The 14,566-nt window shown below is 40.3% G+C and overlaps 1 protein-coding gene across 1 annotated transcript; it reads right to left on the bottom strand.

Annotated features, from left to right (window-relative positions):
• Positions 1-2: 2 nt before the first annotated feature.
• On the bottom strand, positions 3-14,214 carry lin9 (lin-9 DREAM MuvB core complex component). The gene is made up of 15 exons (XM_038727369.1): positions 14,149-14,214; positions 13,136-13,168; positions 12,549-12,640; positions 11,189-11,302; positions 10,427-10,557; positions 10,081-10,206; positions 9,758-9,915; positions 8,515-8,648; positions 8,199-8,327; positions 7,567-7,668; positions 7,390-7,470; positions 7,155-7,280; positions 6,797-6,979; positions 1,182-1,279; positions 3-1,037 (listed from the first exon to the last, which is right to left on the bottom strand). The coding sequence occupies exons 1-15, from the start codon at positions 14,177-14,179 to the stop codon at positions 932-934; spliced, it is 1,644 nt and encodes a 547-aa protein (XP_038583297.1). The 5' UTR covers positions 14,180-14,214; the 3' UTR covers positions 3-931.
• Positions 14,215-14,566: the final 352 nt, after the last annotated feature.

Genomic DNA, 14,566 nt, shown 5'->3' with positions numbered 1-14,566 from the left:
GCTGCTTTGCAATATTATGTTTAATATAAAAAGACGGAAACATTTATATACAATTGCCCTGTGGCACTCTCATATACAACTTTACAAAACTGAAAAAGGAGATTCTCTAGGGGAAAAAACTGTTGACTTGAATTTTTAGAGGTTACATCAGTGATGCAGGCTTAGTGTGGGGGTTGCAGCAACAGCCATGCCAAATATGGAAATGCTAAGATCATCTCAGGAAGTAAAAGGCATCGAAACCCCGGAGCGCTCCTTTATAAAAATACCAAAATCTCTTTTCAGTGCACACAAAATTACAAAAGCCATTTCTGAACACACAGCAGAAATGTTGACGATAGTCCTAATAATCAGAGATATTGTACAATTATCTACAATAAACAATTTTATAAAACATTCTTTAGCCGCCCCCCCCCCCCGTGCTTACCATCAGTGGAGCAACAGAACACAACACTAACAGGGGGAAACTTTAGAGATAGCAAAATATTGTTTCGTAACCATACACACCTACTCAAATATAAATAAATATGGACTATAAAAACTGTAAGAATCAATGTTTGGCACATGAAACCAATAAATAACCATTGAGTTTGGAGAATTGGATTGGTGGCAATAGTTTAAGACTCTTTCAGGTTTGTGTTCAATAGGGTGCACCAACATTTTCATACAATAAAATGGGTGAGTAAAATACTTAGAGACATCCTCCCTCCCGTCAGAGCAAAGCTTCTGCAGAACTCTGAGTCGCTTCACAGAGGACATCCAAATTCAGACTGTATGGTGGTGATCCACAGCATCCACAAGGGCTTTTTGTTTTCAGTCTCTTTTTTTTTTTTTTTAAACAGTTCAGGTGAAAGCACCATCTCAAAAGATGATATTTTAAAAAAGGCCCACACCTCTGTGTGTGCATGCACCTGTGTGTGGCTGATACAGGTACTCAGACTGCATTGGTGTTGTTGGCCGCAAATGCATGCAGATTGCCCAGCTGGCTAAGGCCACTCTGGATGTGTGCCACGTGGATCTCGACATTATTCTGGAAGCAACTAGAAACACAGAAAAATAAATGGTCAGTACTTTCAGGCTGACTGAATGATGATTGGTAATGACACGCCATTTAAAGAGACAGAAAACTATCTCCGGTCGTGTGTAGCGTGACTAAGGAAGTGGAGTTAGAAACACTGTTTTACCTGAGGTTGGAGGGATCAATAGATGCCTTGATGTCATTAAGGGAGTCTGTTAGAGATTTAAACTCAAATGAATTCAGGTCTCCTCCATCTGCCAGACACTGAAACAAATCAGGCACAATTGAGTTATGAACAGGTTGTCAAAGTTTCAGTCTGTTACCGTACAAATTCAATTAATAGCACAGGCTTTTATTTGCTTCAATCCCTGAACTCACTCTGCCTATATTTAGGATTCCTCTCACACAAACCTCATGCTCAGAAAAGATGGGAAATGAGACTACTATCAAATTGTTTATTTCAACCAGTATGAATATTAAAAAACAAAGTTTGACGAAATTAAAACGTGACAATATTTCTCGGCAGGGGAAAAGCTGTCTCAAGAGACTCATGCAATTGACACTCTTCACACGCTGTTTATAATTTGAATTGTCACGATTGGCCGCTTCATACATTTTCTCATGCAGTGAAATACAAATGCATAACTGATAGCGTCGACTCGCTGTACGAATCATCTCCACCCAGCTGACACAGTCGTCACTTGATAGTAATCAAGTGACCCCCCCTCTCGCTGTGAGTCACAGCCAGTTTGTGACAGAGTGGTAACGTAGCTTCTAGCATACAGTCCTAAATGGGGTTCTGTGTCAGTCAGACTGTCTGAATAGGATACTACCATATTATCAGAGCAATGCACAGCAGAGTATAGGGCAGGTAGACGTTCAAAGAATAATATGAATTCTCATTAAATGATGACGTTTGTCTCGTAATAGAACACAGATATGTGCGACAGATTCTGAATGTGCAGAAAGTTTAGAACATGAGCAGGAAACCTGCTGAAACACACAAGCTATTAAAGTACAGGAGTTTATAACTGAATTAAAATTAAATAATTTATTATTGAGGTGAAAAGTTGCCACATAGGCTTGTTCCGATTGGTGATTGGATCGGCTATCGACGATTGAAGGGATGATCATTAGTTTTTCATGCGCCGATATTAAGAGGATTTTAACCAACTCTATCAGAACTAGAGATTGTCTCTTTAACAGTCTCTAGAATCCGCACCACACTGCAGTGTTTCCCATTCATTGATTTATTTGTGGCAACACACCACGCCACATTATCAACGCTGACTGCCACATACTAAATAGCTTTGCTAAATAGCTATTTAATATGAGTAAGTTCATAATCCACTGTGGAGCTACGCGCGGCGCATAGATTCACACAGCACCTCCGCTGGCTCGCTCCCTCTCTCTCTCACAAACACAATCAAACGGAGCCGTGTGTTTTTAGAAAAACTAATGCATTCAAGTTAACTCTGAGAAGTTAGTCTCAGTTAACACAACGCTGTCAATGTCAGAGACGGATATGTTAACGAATACAGCTGGGTTGTCGAGGTTAGCATGCTGTACATAGCTGCCATTGATGGTACCCCCTCCTACCCGCTGCGCCACAGTTACTTCTGTGGGAAACAATGTACTGTGTACATCTGTAAATGTACAGAGTACATAGACAGACGATTTATGAGCCAATATTTGGATTTTGAGAATGATTTGGATAGTATATCCTTTTACTGTATAAACTATACTTAGAACAGGCCGATATTGAAAGCTGGTCTGTATGTGGACTATAAAACCTTTTCCTAAATGGATTATGTTAATAAAATAGATTACCGTCTCAAAGAGTAAACATGTAAACAATTGCTCATCAATAAATATTTGCTGCTGGAAAGTGAAACTTTTTCAGCCATCTGTAAACAGAGAGTGAGTGAGAGAGAATAAGCATGTGCATTTCACTTTACACATAATCTGCCATAATTTCAATGTAACATATTCATATCTAGTTTATCCCTTTACCAGCACTCTTTAATTCTAACCATAGCTATGTGAAACCATTTCTTAACCACCATTGGTATAATTCATGCTGTCTATACAGTGATCTGCTGTTGAATGCATCTGATACTACATAACTGTCTACAACGAGGACTTGGAGCTTTGATATTTCATTTAACTAACGTTATAACTATAACCAGAGTCGTTACAGCGCTCGGATCCATGCTTCCCCATTTCTCTGTCGGCCAGTTGTTGGATCCCTCTGGATACTGAGGTATATAGTTAGTTTTCGGGATGTGCAGTGTGGGTGCGGGGCAGGGCTGTGCTCCGGTTTGTTCTGGGTTTGTGCCTGGAGTTCTCGGCCCTTGACAGGTGGGTGGGTTGTTGGTGGCATGCAGCTGAGCTAGTTGATTTTGCCTCGTTGCTGGTTTGGCTGGTGTTGCACGGCGGCCGGGGGGTGTGCGGACTTTTATTGCCGTCGTGTTGTTCCGTTTGCTCTCTCTCGTTTGCCCGGCCTCGCACGCGGGATTCGCGGGGGGCTGCTGGGCATTGGGTGTTGATGATTGCGTGGCATTTGGGCATTTTGGTTGTTCGCTGCGCGGCGGTGGGGTGCTGGGTGGGGGGGGAGCACTGGTCTATGTTGTGTGCGCGCCGCGGTCGGTCCGGGCGCTGCTCTTCCGCAGGTTACGCTTTTTGCGTTCCGTCGGCATTACGTTGTCAACTGGCATTTGGGTCGGGGTCTTCTGCGTTTGCATCGCGGTGCATCTGGGAGTCTTTTTTTTCTTTTTTTTTATTGATTTATTCTTTTTCTTTCTCCCACCCCTATTGGCTACTGGGGTTCTTGCCTGCCCGTTGCTGGGGTAGGTGTGGCACAGTCGTGGCGCCCCACTCTCACTAACAACTACATTCTTTAACAGGCTTATGCGCACATGTACACACACACACACACATACAGACACAATCAGTCACAGACACAAACAAATTTAGGTTGTCCCTGGTAGAATTATTCCTGATGCTTTTCTTTCAGTTACTTATTTAAATTAATTATTATTCCAGCTCTCGTGGCTGTGCTGTGTTGCTTATTTAGTGTCCCACTCTCACTAACAACTACATTCTTTAACAGGCTTATGCGCACACACATGTACACACACACACACACATACAGACACAATCAGTCACAGACACAAACAAATTTAGGTTGTCCCTGGTAGAATTATTCCTGATGCTTTTCTTTCAGTTACTTATTTAAATTAATTATTATTCCAGCTCTCGTGGCTGTGCTGTGTTGCTTATTTAGTGTGTTTCTTGTTTTCATTTTTCTCTTAGTTGTCTTACTATGTCAGCTGTTCATTGCTGCTGTTCGGCTGGTTGTCTTTTACTATTATTATTATTTTTATTGTTTGTTTTTGTTTGTTGTGTTTTTCTCCTCCTGCCCCCTCTCTGTTCTATTGCAGGTTTCGTTGCTTTCTGCAATTGGTGTTTCCCACAGCTATTCCCTGTTGTCCCCACCTTCCATCCCCCTTCTCTTACAGGTGTTGTCCTTTCTCTGTGCTGTCTGTTTGTGCCCCCCATCCCCGTGTCTGCCCCCCTGTCCGGCCCGGTGACAAATCAATACATAATTAAATAAATAATAAAACAGACAAAAGAGTATTTTAATACTCTCTTGTTAAAGTAAAATCTGTCTGGCACAATATGGTATCCAGGTCATTATACTCTATACCAGGCTGCTGGGCAGGACAGGTTTAGAAAAAAAAAAAATAAAAAAAAAAAAATTGAATTGTCACCTGCAACCTACATTTTGTGTTTCCACCATAAATTGGTGCAAAAAAGTCACCAGAATGCAGGAAATTAAGTGTTTAATGTTTCCTACAAATAGTGTTAAAATCTTGTCTCATTTTCGTGAACCCAATATTGTGTCTCATCTCATCTCATGATTTAAATATCTTCACACACACCTTAATATAAATAATCAAAGACCACTAGTGACCACTTCAAAAAGGTAGTGAGTCCGAACTCCCCCCCGGTTTAATCTGATGACAGTAAATCTGAACAAATAATACTTTGGTGCTCATGGTACATTTAGAAGGAAGTGAACGATTAAATTGTGTACAACCAGGCCAGACCAGACCAGTGGCCTGTACCACGAAGCGGGGTAACTGGCTTATCCAGGTAATTTAAGGAGTAACTTCATGACGTCGGGTGTAACTTCCCGATTTACCAGTACTACGAAAGGTGGATGGGTGTTACCTGAGGTCTGTTGCCATGGCAATTTACGCTGCATCTCTAAACTGCTCCAAGCAGGTTTTGTTCGTGGTTAACTCGAGGTTACCCTGCAGGTGGACTACATACCACATCTGTATTCATTGTTAAGGATGAGAAGTAGACTATTAATTCACACCACTTCATAAAATATGTTTAGATTTCATCCTGATTTGTTCCAGTGTGGTTGCAATGAAGTTCTGAACACAACAGCATTACGTTCAGACAGCGAGCCCTGCAGCCTCTGTGATTTTAGAGAGGAAATCTTAATTAATTAACGGGATAGTTTCTTAGATGTAGCCCATCTGTAGTCTATAATTGAATTCTCCTAAGTGTTTTCACATATTTAGATAGACTATTTTACGTGTCCAAAAAGTAGGGAGCCAGGTGGGGATTAATAACAGAGAAAAACAAATCCTAGAAAAGTGTGAAATTTACAAGAAGAAAAATTTAAAATTCCCTGAAATTAAAGTCACAAAAAATCAAAAATCACTGGTGTTTTCTTCTGAATACGCCCAATCCACGACAAATTCTCTAAGGTGCATGACAATATAGTGACTGTGGGCTAAACTCACGAGTATTTCCTCACTGCTAAATCCGATTGTGAAGTCCAATATAACTTTCCAATGCATGCAGACTACACGGCAGACGTGTGTGTGATGTTGTAGCCTTGCAAAGTGAAGTTTCTCGCATAAATGTGTGACTATAATATCAGAGAATATTCAAGTTTACCCCCCCTCTCCTCTGGCTCCTTTTGTTCCCCATTACATTGGACCTAATGTCCAGTTGTACCTTTACATCTTAATCATATTACACATAACAAAAGAGCCCATAAAATACATAATAGAGATTTGAACTACAATAATAACACTGTGAAGGCAACAATATTACTCAATGTGATGCCAACAAGCCTCCCTGGCTTTGTCGTCTGCCACAATATTTGATTTAGCCGTTAACTTGTCTTTACATTCATAATTTCCTGACAATACCAACGTGCATTCCTCTGGTGACATCCGCAGCATGCGCCGTTGGGAAAAAACTCTGCCTGCAAGGCCGAACACACCCCTTTAATGCGAACACGCACCAACTCCAATTAAGTTAACACTGACTCAACTAACCAACATCTTATCTACCTTCATAGTACCGTTTAACTCCAGTGTAGGTGGTCAGAGTTTTTCAACCCCGAGTTTGCCCGATCACCCAGAGTTAACTCAGAGTAGGTTCGTAGTAAAGGCCACGGGCGTCTAATTCTGCCTTTATTTGTCTGCCTTTATTTGTCAAGACGTGTAGTCACACCAGGCCACTAAAAAGGTTAGGCGTGTAATTGGGACTAGGCATTTAATTCAAGTTTTACGGTTTGACTGTTCAGTCTACATACAAAAAGGTGCCAAATATATTGCAAAATAATCCTACTGGCAAAACTAGAGAGAAACGCACTGCATATATCCGCTTTCCTCCTGACATTCATTATAAAATCTATGAGCAGAAACGAAACAGAGAGCAGCAGAGCGTTTATATATATTTATCCTCTACCTTGATCTGTAGCAGTAGAGCCGTGAGGCGGGAGATGAGTTGTGTGAGGCTGGGGTTTGTCACACTCTGCTGTCCGTCCTTCAGTGAGTTGCTCAGCTGCACCATCTGCTGGGCCTCGTCTTCACAACGCCGCCGCAGCTCTGTGGGATGGTCAGCGGGAACCATGCCCTGATCTGGAGCGAGCTGGTCGGACACATCGTAAAACAAGGCTCTGTGAGTTCATTTTTCCAGATTGACTAGGATGTGAGAGGCTAGAAATGGTAGAATAGGGCATATCATTTCACAGCTACACAGGCTTCCCTCACTCAGCTTCAGGGGCGATAATTAATGATAATAAATAATATAATAATCGACTTACCTCACAGCAGAACTGTTGAACTTCATGAAGCACCTTGTTGAGATCTTTATTGAGCTGTTCAAGCTCAAGCACTGTGGTGGCATATCGCTTCTGGAAGTCTAGGTCAATAGGCATTGAGTACGACTTCTAAAAAACAAAAACACAATCATAGATTTAGGTAGGCTTGTTGCATGCAAATTTAACAGCTTTTGAAGCAACTGTTTTTTGTTGTTTTTTTAAATGACAATGATTGTACCAGTTTCTCTGCCTCTGTGTTCATTTCTTTTAAATGCTTGATGTGCTCTTTCTTGATCATGAGGATCTTGGACAGCCTCGTCTAGTCATGAAAAAAAATATGACAAAGGATTTGTTAGGACAAAGTGTTGCGAAGTTTTAGGATGTCAGATTTTAGAATTTGACAGGAATTATTTACCACTTGGACAAGGAATTTGACAGGAAATCCTCCCAGAGTGTCTCCCTCAGCACCAGGCAGTTTGTTCCTCCATGGTGACTGGTTGATAAGAGGGTCATTGTCCTGTTGTTTAAAAAACAAGGAAGTAATTTACCTTCATCCGAAATCTAGAGAAAGAGATTTGCAAGACTTGTCCTGTTGCAGTATGATGCCGACTGTTTTAACACTGATGTGCTGTCAATTGATCAACTACTTTTTTAAAGCTCAAACAATTCACAACAATACATGAACAGCACACAGTACAAAAACTAGATTTAGGTTTTTAAAGATTTGTCCAGTAGAAAAAAAAAAACTGGTGACATGATTTGATGCTACACTGGCTGAACTATATCATTGTACAGTAAATCCACTGACTAGCACATCTAAATATACTTTTGCATGCATACATTTACAGCCTGCTTGTACTAGATATGCTGAACAAAACCATCTTAGAATTACTGTCTACCTGGTCAAGTAGATGTAAATACCTTCTCACAGCCAAAGCAGATTTTTACCAGTACGAAATATCATTAACAACTGTGTGACACCGGGGACAAGTTGTGATGACGCTGTACATGTATATCTGTCAATAGATTGGTGTAGGTTTACAGTACCATGAGGACTGGAGTGGTGGCGGACGGATAAGGCCCTCTGGGCGGAGTCATGAGGTTCTGCATGTAGCGTGATGTCCGATGCTTCTGGGCAAAGGCTGAAATGGGCATGGTCTCATTGGGCTCATTACTCTGGAAAACAGATATTTAAGGATGTATCTGACGCTACTGTACATCCTTGTATTTTCACAACGTCTTGTTTAACAATTTTTAATGAAACTGCATTATAGTTTTGATGCGTGGATAATTTAGAAAAATAAAATACAGACAAACTAAAGTTGTTAACGTGCATCTTAGGAAGACAACAGGCAAATCTTACCAGGACTTCGTAGTCAGGCACAGTGTGTGTTCCCAGGCCACTGCGGTCAAAGGTGACACGATAGGTGGCAGCACTGGTGTCAACTGCATCAATCTGCCCTGTGAACAGCCCATCATGGACGCCTCGGAGTCGAGCTGTGGAACAAAAACAAGACAAGATCAGAATCCGTACTGTTCAGATCAGAATCCGTACTGTTCATATGGTACAGATCCATATGGGACATCCTTACTTGCCCTGTTGGGTTTGATTTTCCACACATACTGATGCAATCACTATAAACAGGGTTTAGGACTTTAACTCCTAAAGGCAAATCTGTGTCGAATGTACGCTGTAGCCTGATGTGCACTGCGAGAACTGTGATTGGTCAGCTTGATAGCACTGCATTTCCTCCTACTAGGGCTGCGACTAACGATTATTTTCAATGACGATTAATCTGTTGATTATTTTCTTGATTAATAGATAAATAGAAATCTATCAAATGTCAGAAAATTATGAAAAATGATCCCCAAAGCTCAAGATGACGTCCTTAAATGTCTTGTTTCTTCCACAACCCAAAGAAATTCAGTTTACTGTCATACAGGACTCCAAAAAACTGAAAATATATATTCACATTTAAGAGGCTGAAATCAGAGCAACTTTATTTTCTTAAAACATTACCCAAACTGATTAATCGACTATCAAAATTGTTGACGATTAATTTAATTATGACAAATAATCCATTAATCATTGCAGCTCTTTTCTCTTGTTTCTGCATTTTTGTCATTTCACTAAAAGTAACTGCTGTTCAACATCGATCAGCTCTAACTCCAACATGATCCTCTCAGTTTCAGTCATCCTCGTTTGTAGTAGCCTAGAGCAACAAGTGGCAAAACAGTGGCTAAACTCAAAACAGCGGCGAAACAGTGGAACTTAGAAACCCCACCGCCAGCTACAGAATTAATTTTTAATAATTAATTCTGTAATTGCAGAGTGACACAGACACCAACACACAAGTATAAATGCTCATGACGGCGTAGACCTGACACAGATGTGTAAATTGGCCTGAACAGTTCACTTATTTGATCATTACATAGTCATATACATATTTGTTACCGACTCCTGCACTTCTGATCACACAAATACTAACAATGTGAAGTGGGTTGCTGTGCAGATCATTTGACCGCCATGATAACAACTAACATTTAACCAGGACTTTCAGGCTGTTGTAACTAACAGTGGTGTGTGTTCATTTTAATCATCTTACCAGTGACTTTTGTTCCTATAATGAGTGGCAGGGGAATTTCATCTGGAAGGTCTTTGCAGTTTGATACGTCAGACAGCTTTCTTTGCTGCAGCAGGCGCATCTTCTGCCTCTTCTGTCTCAGCGCTGTCCGCTCCTCAGCAAAGAATGCTGACGAACACCTGGATGAGCCAACAAAGCATAGAGCTTCTTTTAAACCTTTGTTTAAGGAAATGGCGTTATGAAAAAAATGCATAGAGAAAACAGTTTCACGTCAAATGTCGGACAAAAATAAAGAAACATGATAAATGAAAAGGTTGTGTGGAGGCACAAAGGCTGCAGCTTACCGCCGAGGTTTCCCCATCAGTCTCCTGATTGTTCCCCACTCAACCCTGGTCAACTTTCTTGTTTTCAGGTTGGGGAAAGACTCCTTCAGACACAGGCAGAATTCGTTGTCTCCCTCAAAGAGAGGTCTGGAGAAGAAAATAAGGTAAAAAAAAATATTTTGGCAGAGAAATCACACAACAATGTACTACAAACATTTCTGATTCTTGAGTGGGAAAAATCCAAACTGCCACCCAGTTGCCGCTGACCTTTCAAACCATGTTCAATTTCATTACAGATGATCAAAAAGCTTAAACATTAAAGCATATCTGAATTGAATGTCTTCTGAAGGTGAACTTGAGACTCTACCTGTCAATATTGGAATAGAACCATTCATAGATGCACCATTTGTGAGCTTTGGGTAGCTTAAGGAGGTTTCTTAATCTCAGCCCTATTTTCTGGGATGCCTTCTTATCAGGTGTCACCACATTAGAAAATTTCTGTAAAGAAAAACAACAAGATTCAAGATACAGGTACATATGTATATTCCCAAACATAATAAATGAATTGAACACCTTAAGTATGGTTATTCTAAGTATTCTTCCACTGGGCAGTGTAGCTGTTGAGATTTGCCACAAATTATTCACTAATAGGCACACGAGCAGCTTCCCGCAACCAAGCTATAAAACCCATCATCATAATTTGAGAGGCTCAACATGAGAAAGCGCCATTTTTAAAAGGCTTGCTATGTTTCCCCTCACTTGATTTGTAGCCAGAGCTGGATCAAGGATTTCCTTCTGTGGGCAATTTACTGCGGATATTACAACTCTGTGCTATACCTTAGAAAACAGAATTCAAAATTGAGAATACAGTGGCTGTAATGTGATGAATGACTGAATCACTGTCTCTCTCTTATTTTGCTAGTGTAGAGCACCCATACCCTCACACAGCTCCTGTGCAACAAGGCAACTTCTGGAACCAAAACAGGACCTATGAAGTATTGTTGTTGTGTCTGCCAAACATTTTCTCACCATACTTTCTACACCATCCTCAAATGCAATGGGAGAGTAGGGCGGGCCAAATTATTCCCTCTTTTCACTACGAATCACTTTTATTAAGTGTATTCTTTACCTGTGGTGTGGTGGAGACCCTTTGGCTCCTCCGAGGGGATCTGGAGGGGAGACGCTGCTGAGGCGGCTCATCCTCCTCCCGAAACAAACGGCTCCTCTTTGAGCTCCGTGTGGGCTGGAAGGACAAACGTGGACAGGAGTTTATGAACAGTGCCTATCGATTTAATGTGCAAAATTAGAACATTAGTTTCCTTCTGTCTGCAGAAAATACAGTTTGATCAAGGCAATCCTGCAGATACAGTATTCAGGCAAACAATGTTTTTGTTTATTTTATTAGGGAGTTGTAAGATTCAAATTTAACACCCCAGAGAGAGCATAGTATGCCATTCTCACCCAGAGAATTTTAACGTAAAACGAAATATCCACCTCAAAAACAAACAAGTGTTTGCAGAAGGGTCCCAAACCGTCCCATTCTGAAACATTGCCCACTTTTTTCTCCAGTGCAAAATAGACTACAAAGCCATAGATTTGCACACAACTACATAAAGGCCAGTTGCATGTCGAACTCAACTTCATCTGGAAATAAATGCAATGAAAACAATTAACTGCGGCTGGTAAGATGTGGTGATGATGGGGCATTGGATAAGACACATGCCTTTGGTGTTAGAGCCCCGGGTTCAATTCCCCACTGTGACACATCCACCAATGTGGATGTGTTAAGTGTCCTTAACCTCGTGCAACCTCTGACATATATAGCAATTGGAAGTCGCTTTGGGTAAAATCATCAGCTAAATGAATAAATGTAAGATCAAAAGTGGACAGTGACCATATAATCAACAGCAACACTTCCTTATCAAACAAGTAGCCTTTAATTACTGCGTAACAGTTAACGTCTTTCAATTATTCACATCTATAAAGAATGCACTTGTTTTAAATCCCACTCATCTTTATGCCTCTCAGGTCATATGTTTTTGTGCTAATGTACTTTATGTTTTTTTTTGACTGTGTGAACTACTCTACACTTCCATTTTGGCCAGATATGTCTTGTAATAGAGATCCTGAATCTCAAGAGAGTTTTTTAAAATACAAGTTCAATAAATAAATAAAAATTATAAATTCAGACTTTAAAGAGACTATTAGTCTCTACTGTAATTTGCAAACATAATCCTACACTAGAAAATACCAAGTTAGATGGCCTTCAAACCAGTGATTAAAATTTTGACAATGTCTGAGTCGTGTTGATTCCACAGTATGGTAAATTGTGAAATTGGGGCTTGTGTTGTACTCTATTGCATCTCATTAACTAGCTTTTATTTATGTTTTTTAAGCTTAGCATTGATAATAGTGTGTATGACAGAAGCCTCTCTATTGCTTCCTCTTCACAAGTTTTAAAATTGACAAACTAACACCATGTCTATTACCGTCTCCATTGAGTGGGAGGAATGTTGTCCCCTGGTGTTGTGAGCTCTTGAGAAGCTGTTCTTTTCATTCAGAGTGTTGGACAAACTCCCTTCTGTAAAATAAAAAATAAAAGAAATTATTCAAAATAGCGTACAAAGTGACACCAAATACAAGACAAGAGTGAGAACTACTCACTATCAAATGTCAGATAATTGTAAGATAAGATGTCATATAAGACTTATAAGTGAGACAGCAACAGATCATTTTAAAGTCTTAACAAAAAACTTTTCTCTTTACCAATCTGGAGAAAAAAGTGCAAGTATCTGGAAGACTGTAAGCAATTTTGGAACAATTGCTTCCCCTGTATCCAAGTCTGCTTCTGCCACTAATGTAAGGTAGCGTGGGATGTCACTGTAAGCTGGTCATTATGGTGGTCTAACTCAGTGAAGAATATAGATTTCTGACCACTTCTAAATCAGGAAACCTTTGGTATAATGTCAGCTGACAAGCCCAAATCAGAATAACCTTCACTGGCTAGTAATTCCCAATGTACCAAGAACCTATGTACAGAAAGACAGTAAGCTAAAAGAAAATACTGTCCACATACCTTTTAGACTCACAAGTGCCTCTGCTGAAGAGCCTGAGGAAGAGGACAATTTGGGTTACATCAATCTTCAGTAACATGCTAATGACATTATAAAATATTTGATTAGCTTAACTATAAAAAAAATGCTGTAAATATTTCACTAAACCTGTCAATGTGATAAAAGGTTGATTGAGTTCTTTAGTTTCAAGTTAATATTTTGCTATCAAAGAAATCGGCTGCAAATAACGGACGTCTATGAGCCTGTCCTTTAAACACTGACAGCAACCGGGTAGGTAGGGTAACTGAAGTTAGATATGGCTAGCGCAGTCAGTTAGGCCCAAAATCCTCACTTTGAGCTGTCAGACTCGAGCACAACATCAGCTGGACACATCATATCAACCAAATGAGCTAAACAAGCTAACGTTACACTATGTTACAACACGGAGACAATATTTAGTGACATTCACTACGGTCACATCGATTGAAATGACAATTTCGGCTGTTAATAGCCAAATAAGTTGGCTAGTTTCCCCTTTACCAGCTTGTCAAAATGATACACAGCGCGTTAACGTGTAAACGTTAAACAGCGCTAACGAACGTTAACGTAAATCTAAGGAACGATATCAGGGAAGACTAAATACTAAGCCCAGCAAAACCGATAGCTAGTAGCTAGCGTGTGTACTTTGGCAACAGAAACGTTGTGGCAGTCCTTTTGTTATTACTGCTTACGATCTAAGGCTAGCAGACGTTAGCTCATGGCTAAGCTAACGTTATTTGTTTACCCAGTTGGGCTTAAGTAACTTGCTCAACTCCAACATTAGCTATGGTTAGCCTCTCCTGCTAACAAGCGTTAGCTGACTTGGAAAGACCGGTATCTCTTTGCGTCTAAAAAATACTTTATGAACTCCGCCAAAAACTCGCGATGCTCGTTACATGGGCAATGATAGCAATTTATCACCAAATATTTATTTCACCACTACGGGACCGCTGCGTGTTTACAATGTAAAACTCCTTGATTTACTGTTGTTACTCACTCTCGTCTAACAGCTGGTCCATCTCCGCCATCTTGAATTAGCCGCGCCGCTTTTTCAAAGACCTTGTCAAAATGCATTCTGGGTCGGGACGCTATCTGGAGGGCGATTTGAGAAATAAAAATTGTAGAATTTACAAAGAATACGTATACAAAATGTACTGGGAAATGCTTTCAAAAGCCAGCATCCCTCCATTGCTTCATAAAGCGCTTCTGTTACTGTCACATATTTTGTTTCTCTTACATATTTTATATTGGTGGGAAGGGGGTGTCAATGCTGTTTTGACTTTACATGAATACCTCCAGGTGCATGTTGTTGTTTTTACCTGGAATTATACATAGCACCAGAAAACCATGTCCAACATAAAAAGGCTTCCATGAAAAACATCTCTTTCAAATGGGAAATTATATTAGGAAATATT

The sequence above is a fragment of the Micropterus salmoides genome, unplaced genomic scaffold, assembly GCF_014851395.1.
Source record: "Micropterus salmoides isolate LMB-PRFRI ecotype aquatic unplaced genomic scaffold, ASM1485139v1 Ms_hic_scaffold_18, whole genome shotgun sequence".
Classification (NCBI taxonomy): domain Eukaryota; kingdom Metazoa; phylum Chordata; class Actinopteri; order Centrarchiformes; family Centrarchidae; genus Micropterus; species Micropterus salmoides.
Note: the sequence above shows the minus strand (reverse complement) of the source record. Positions and strands in the feature narration are given on the sequence as shown.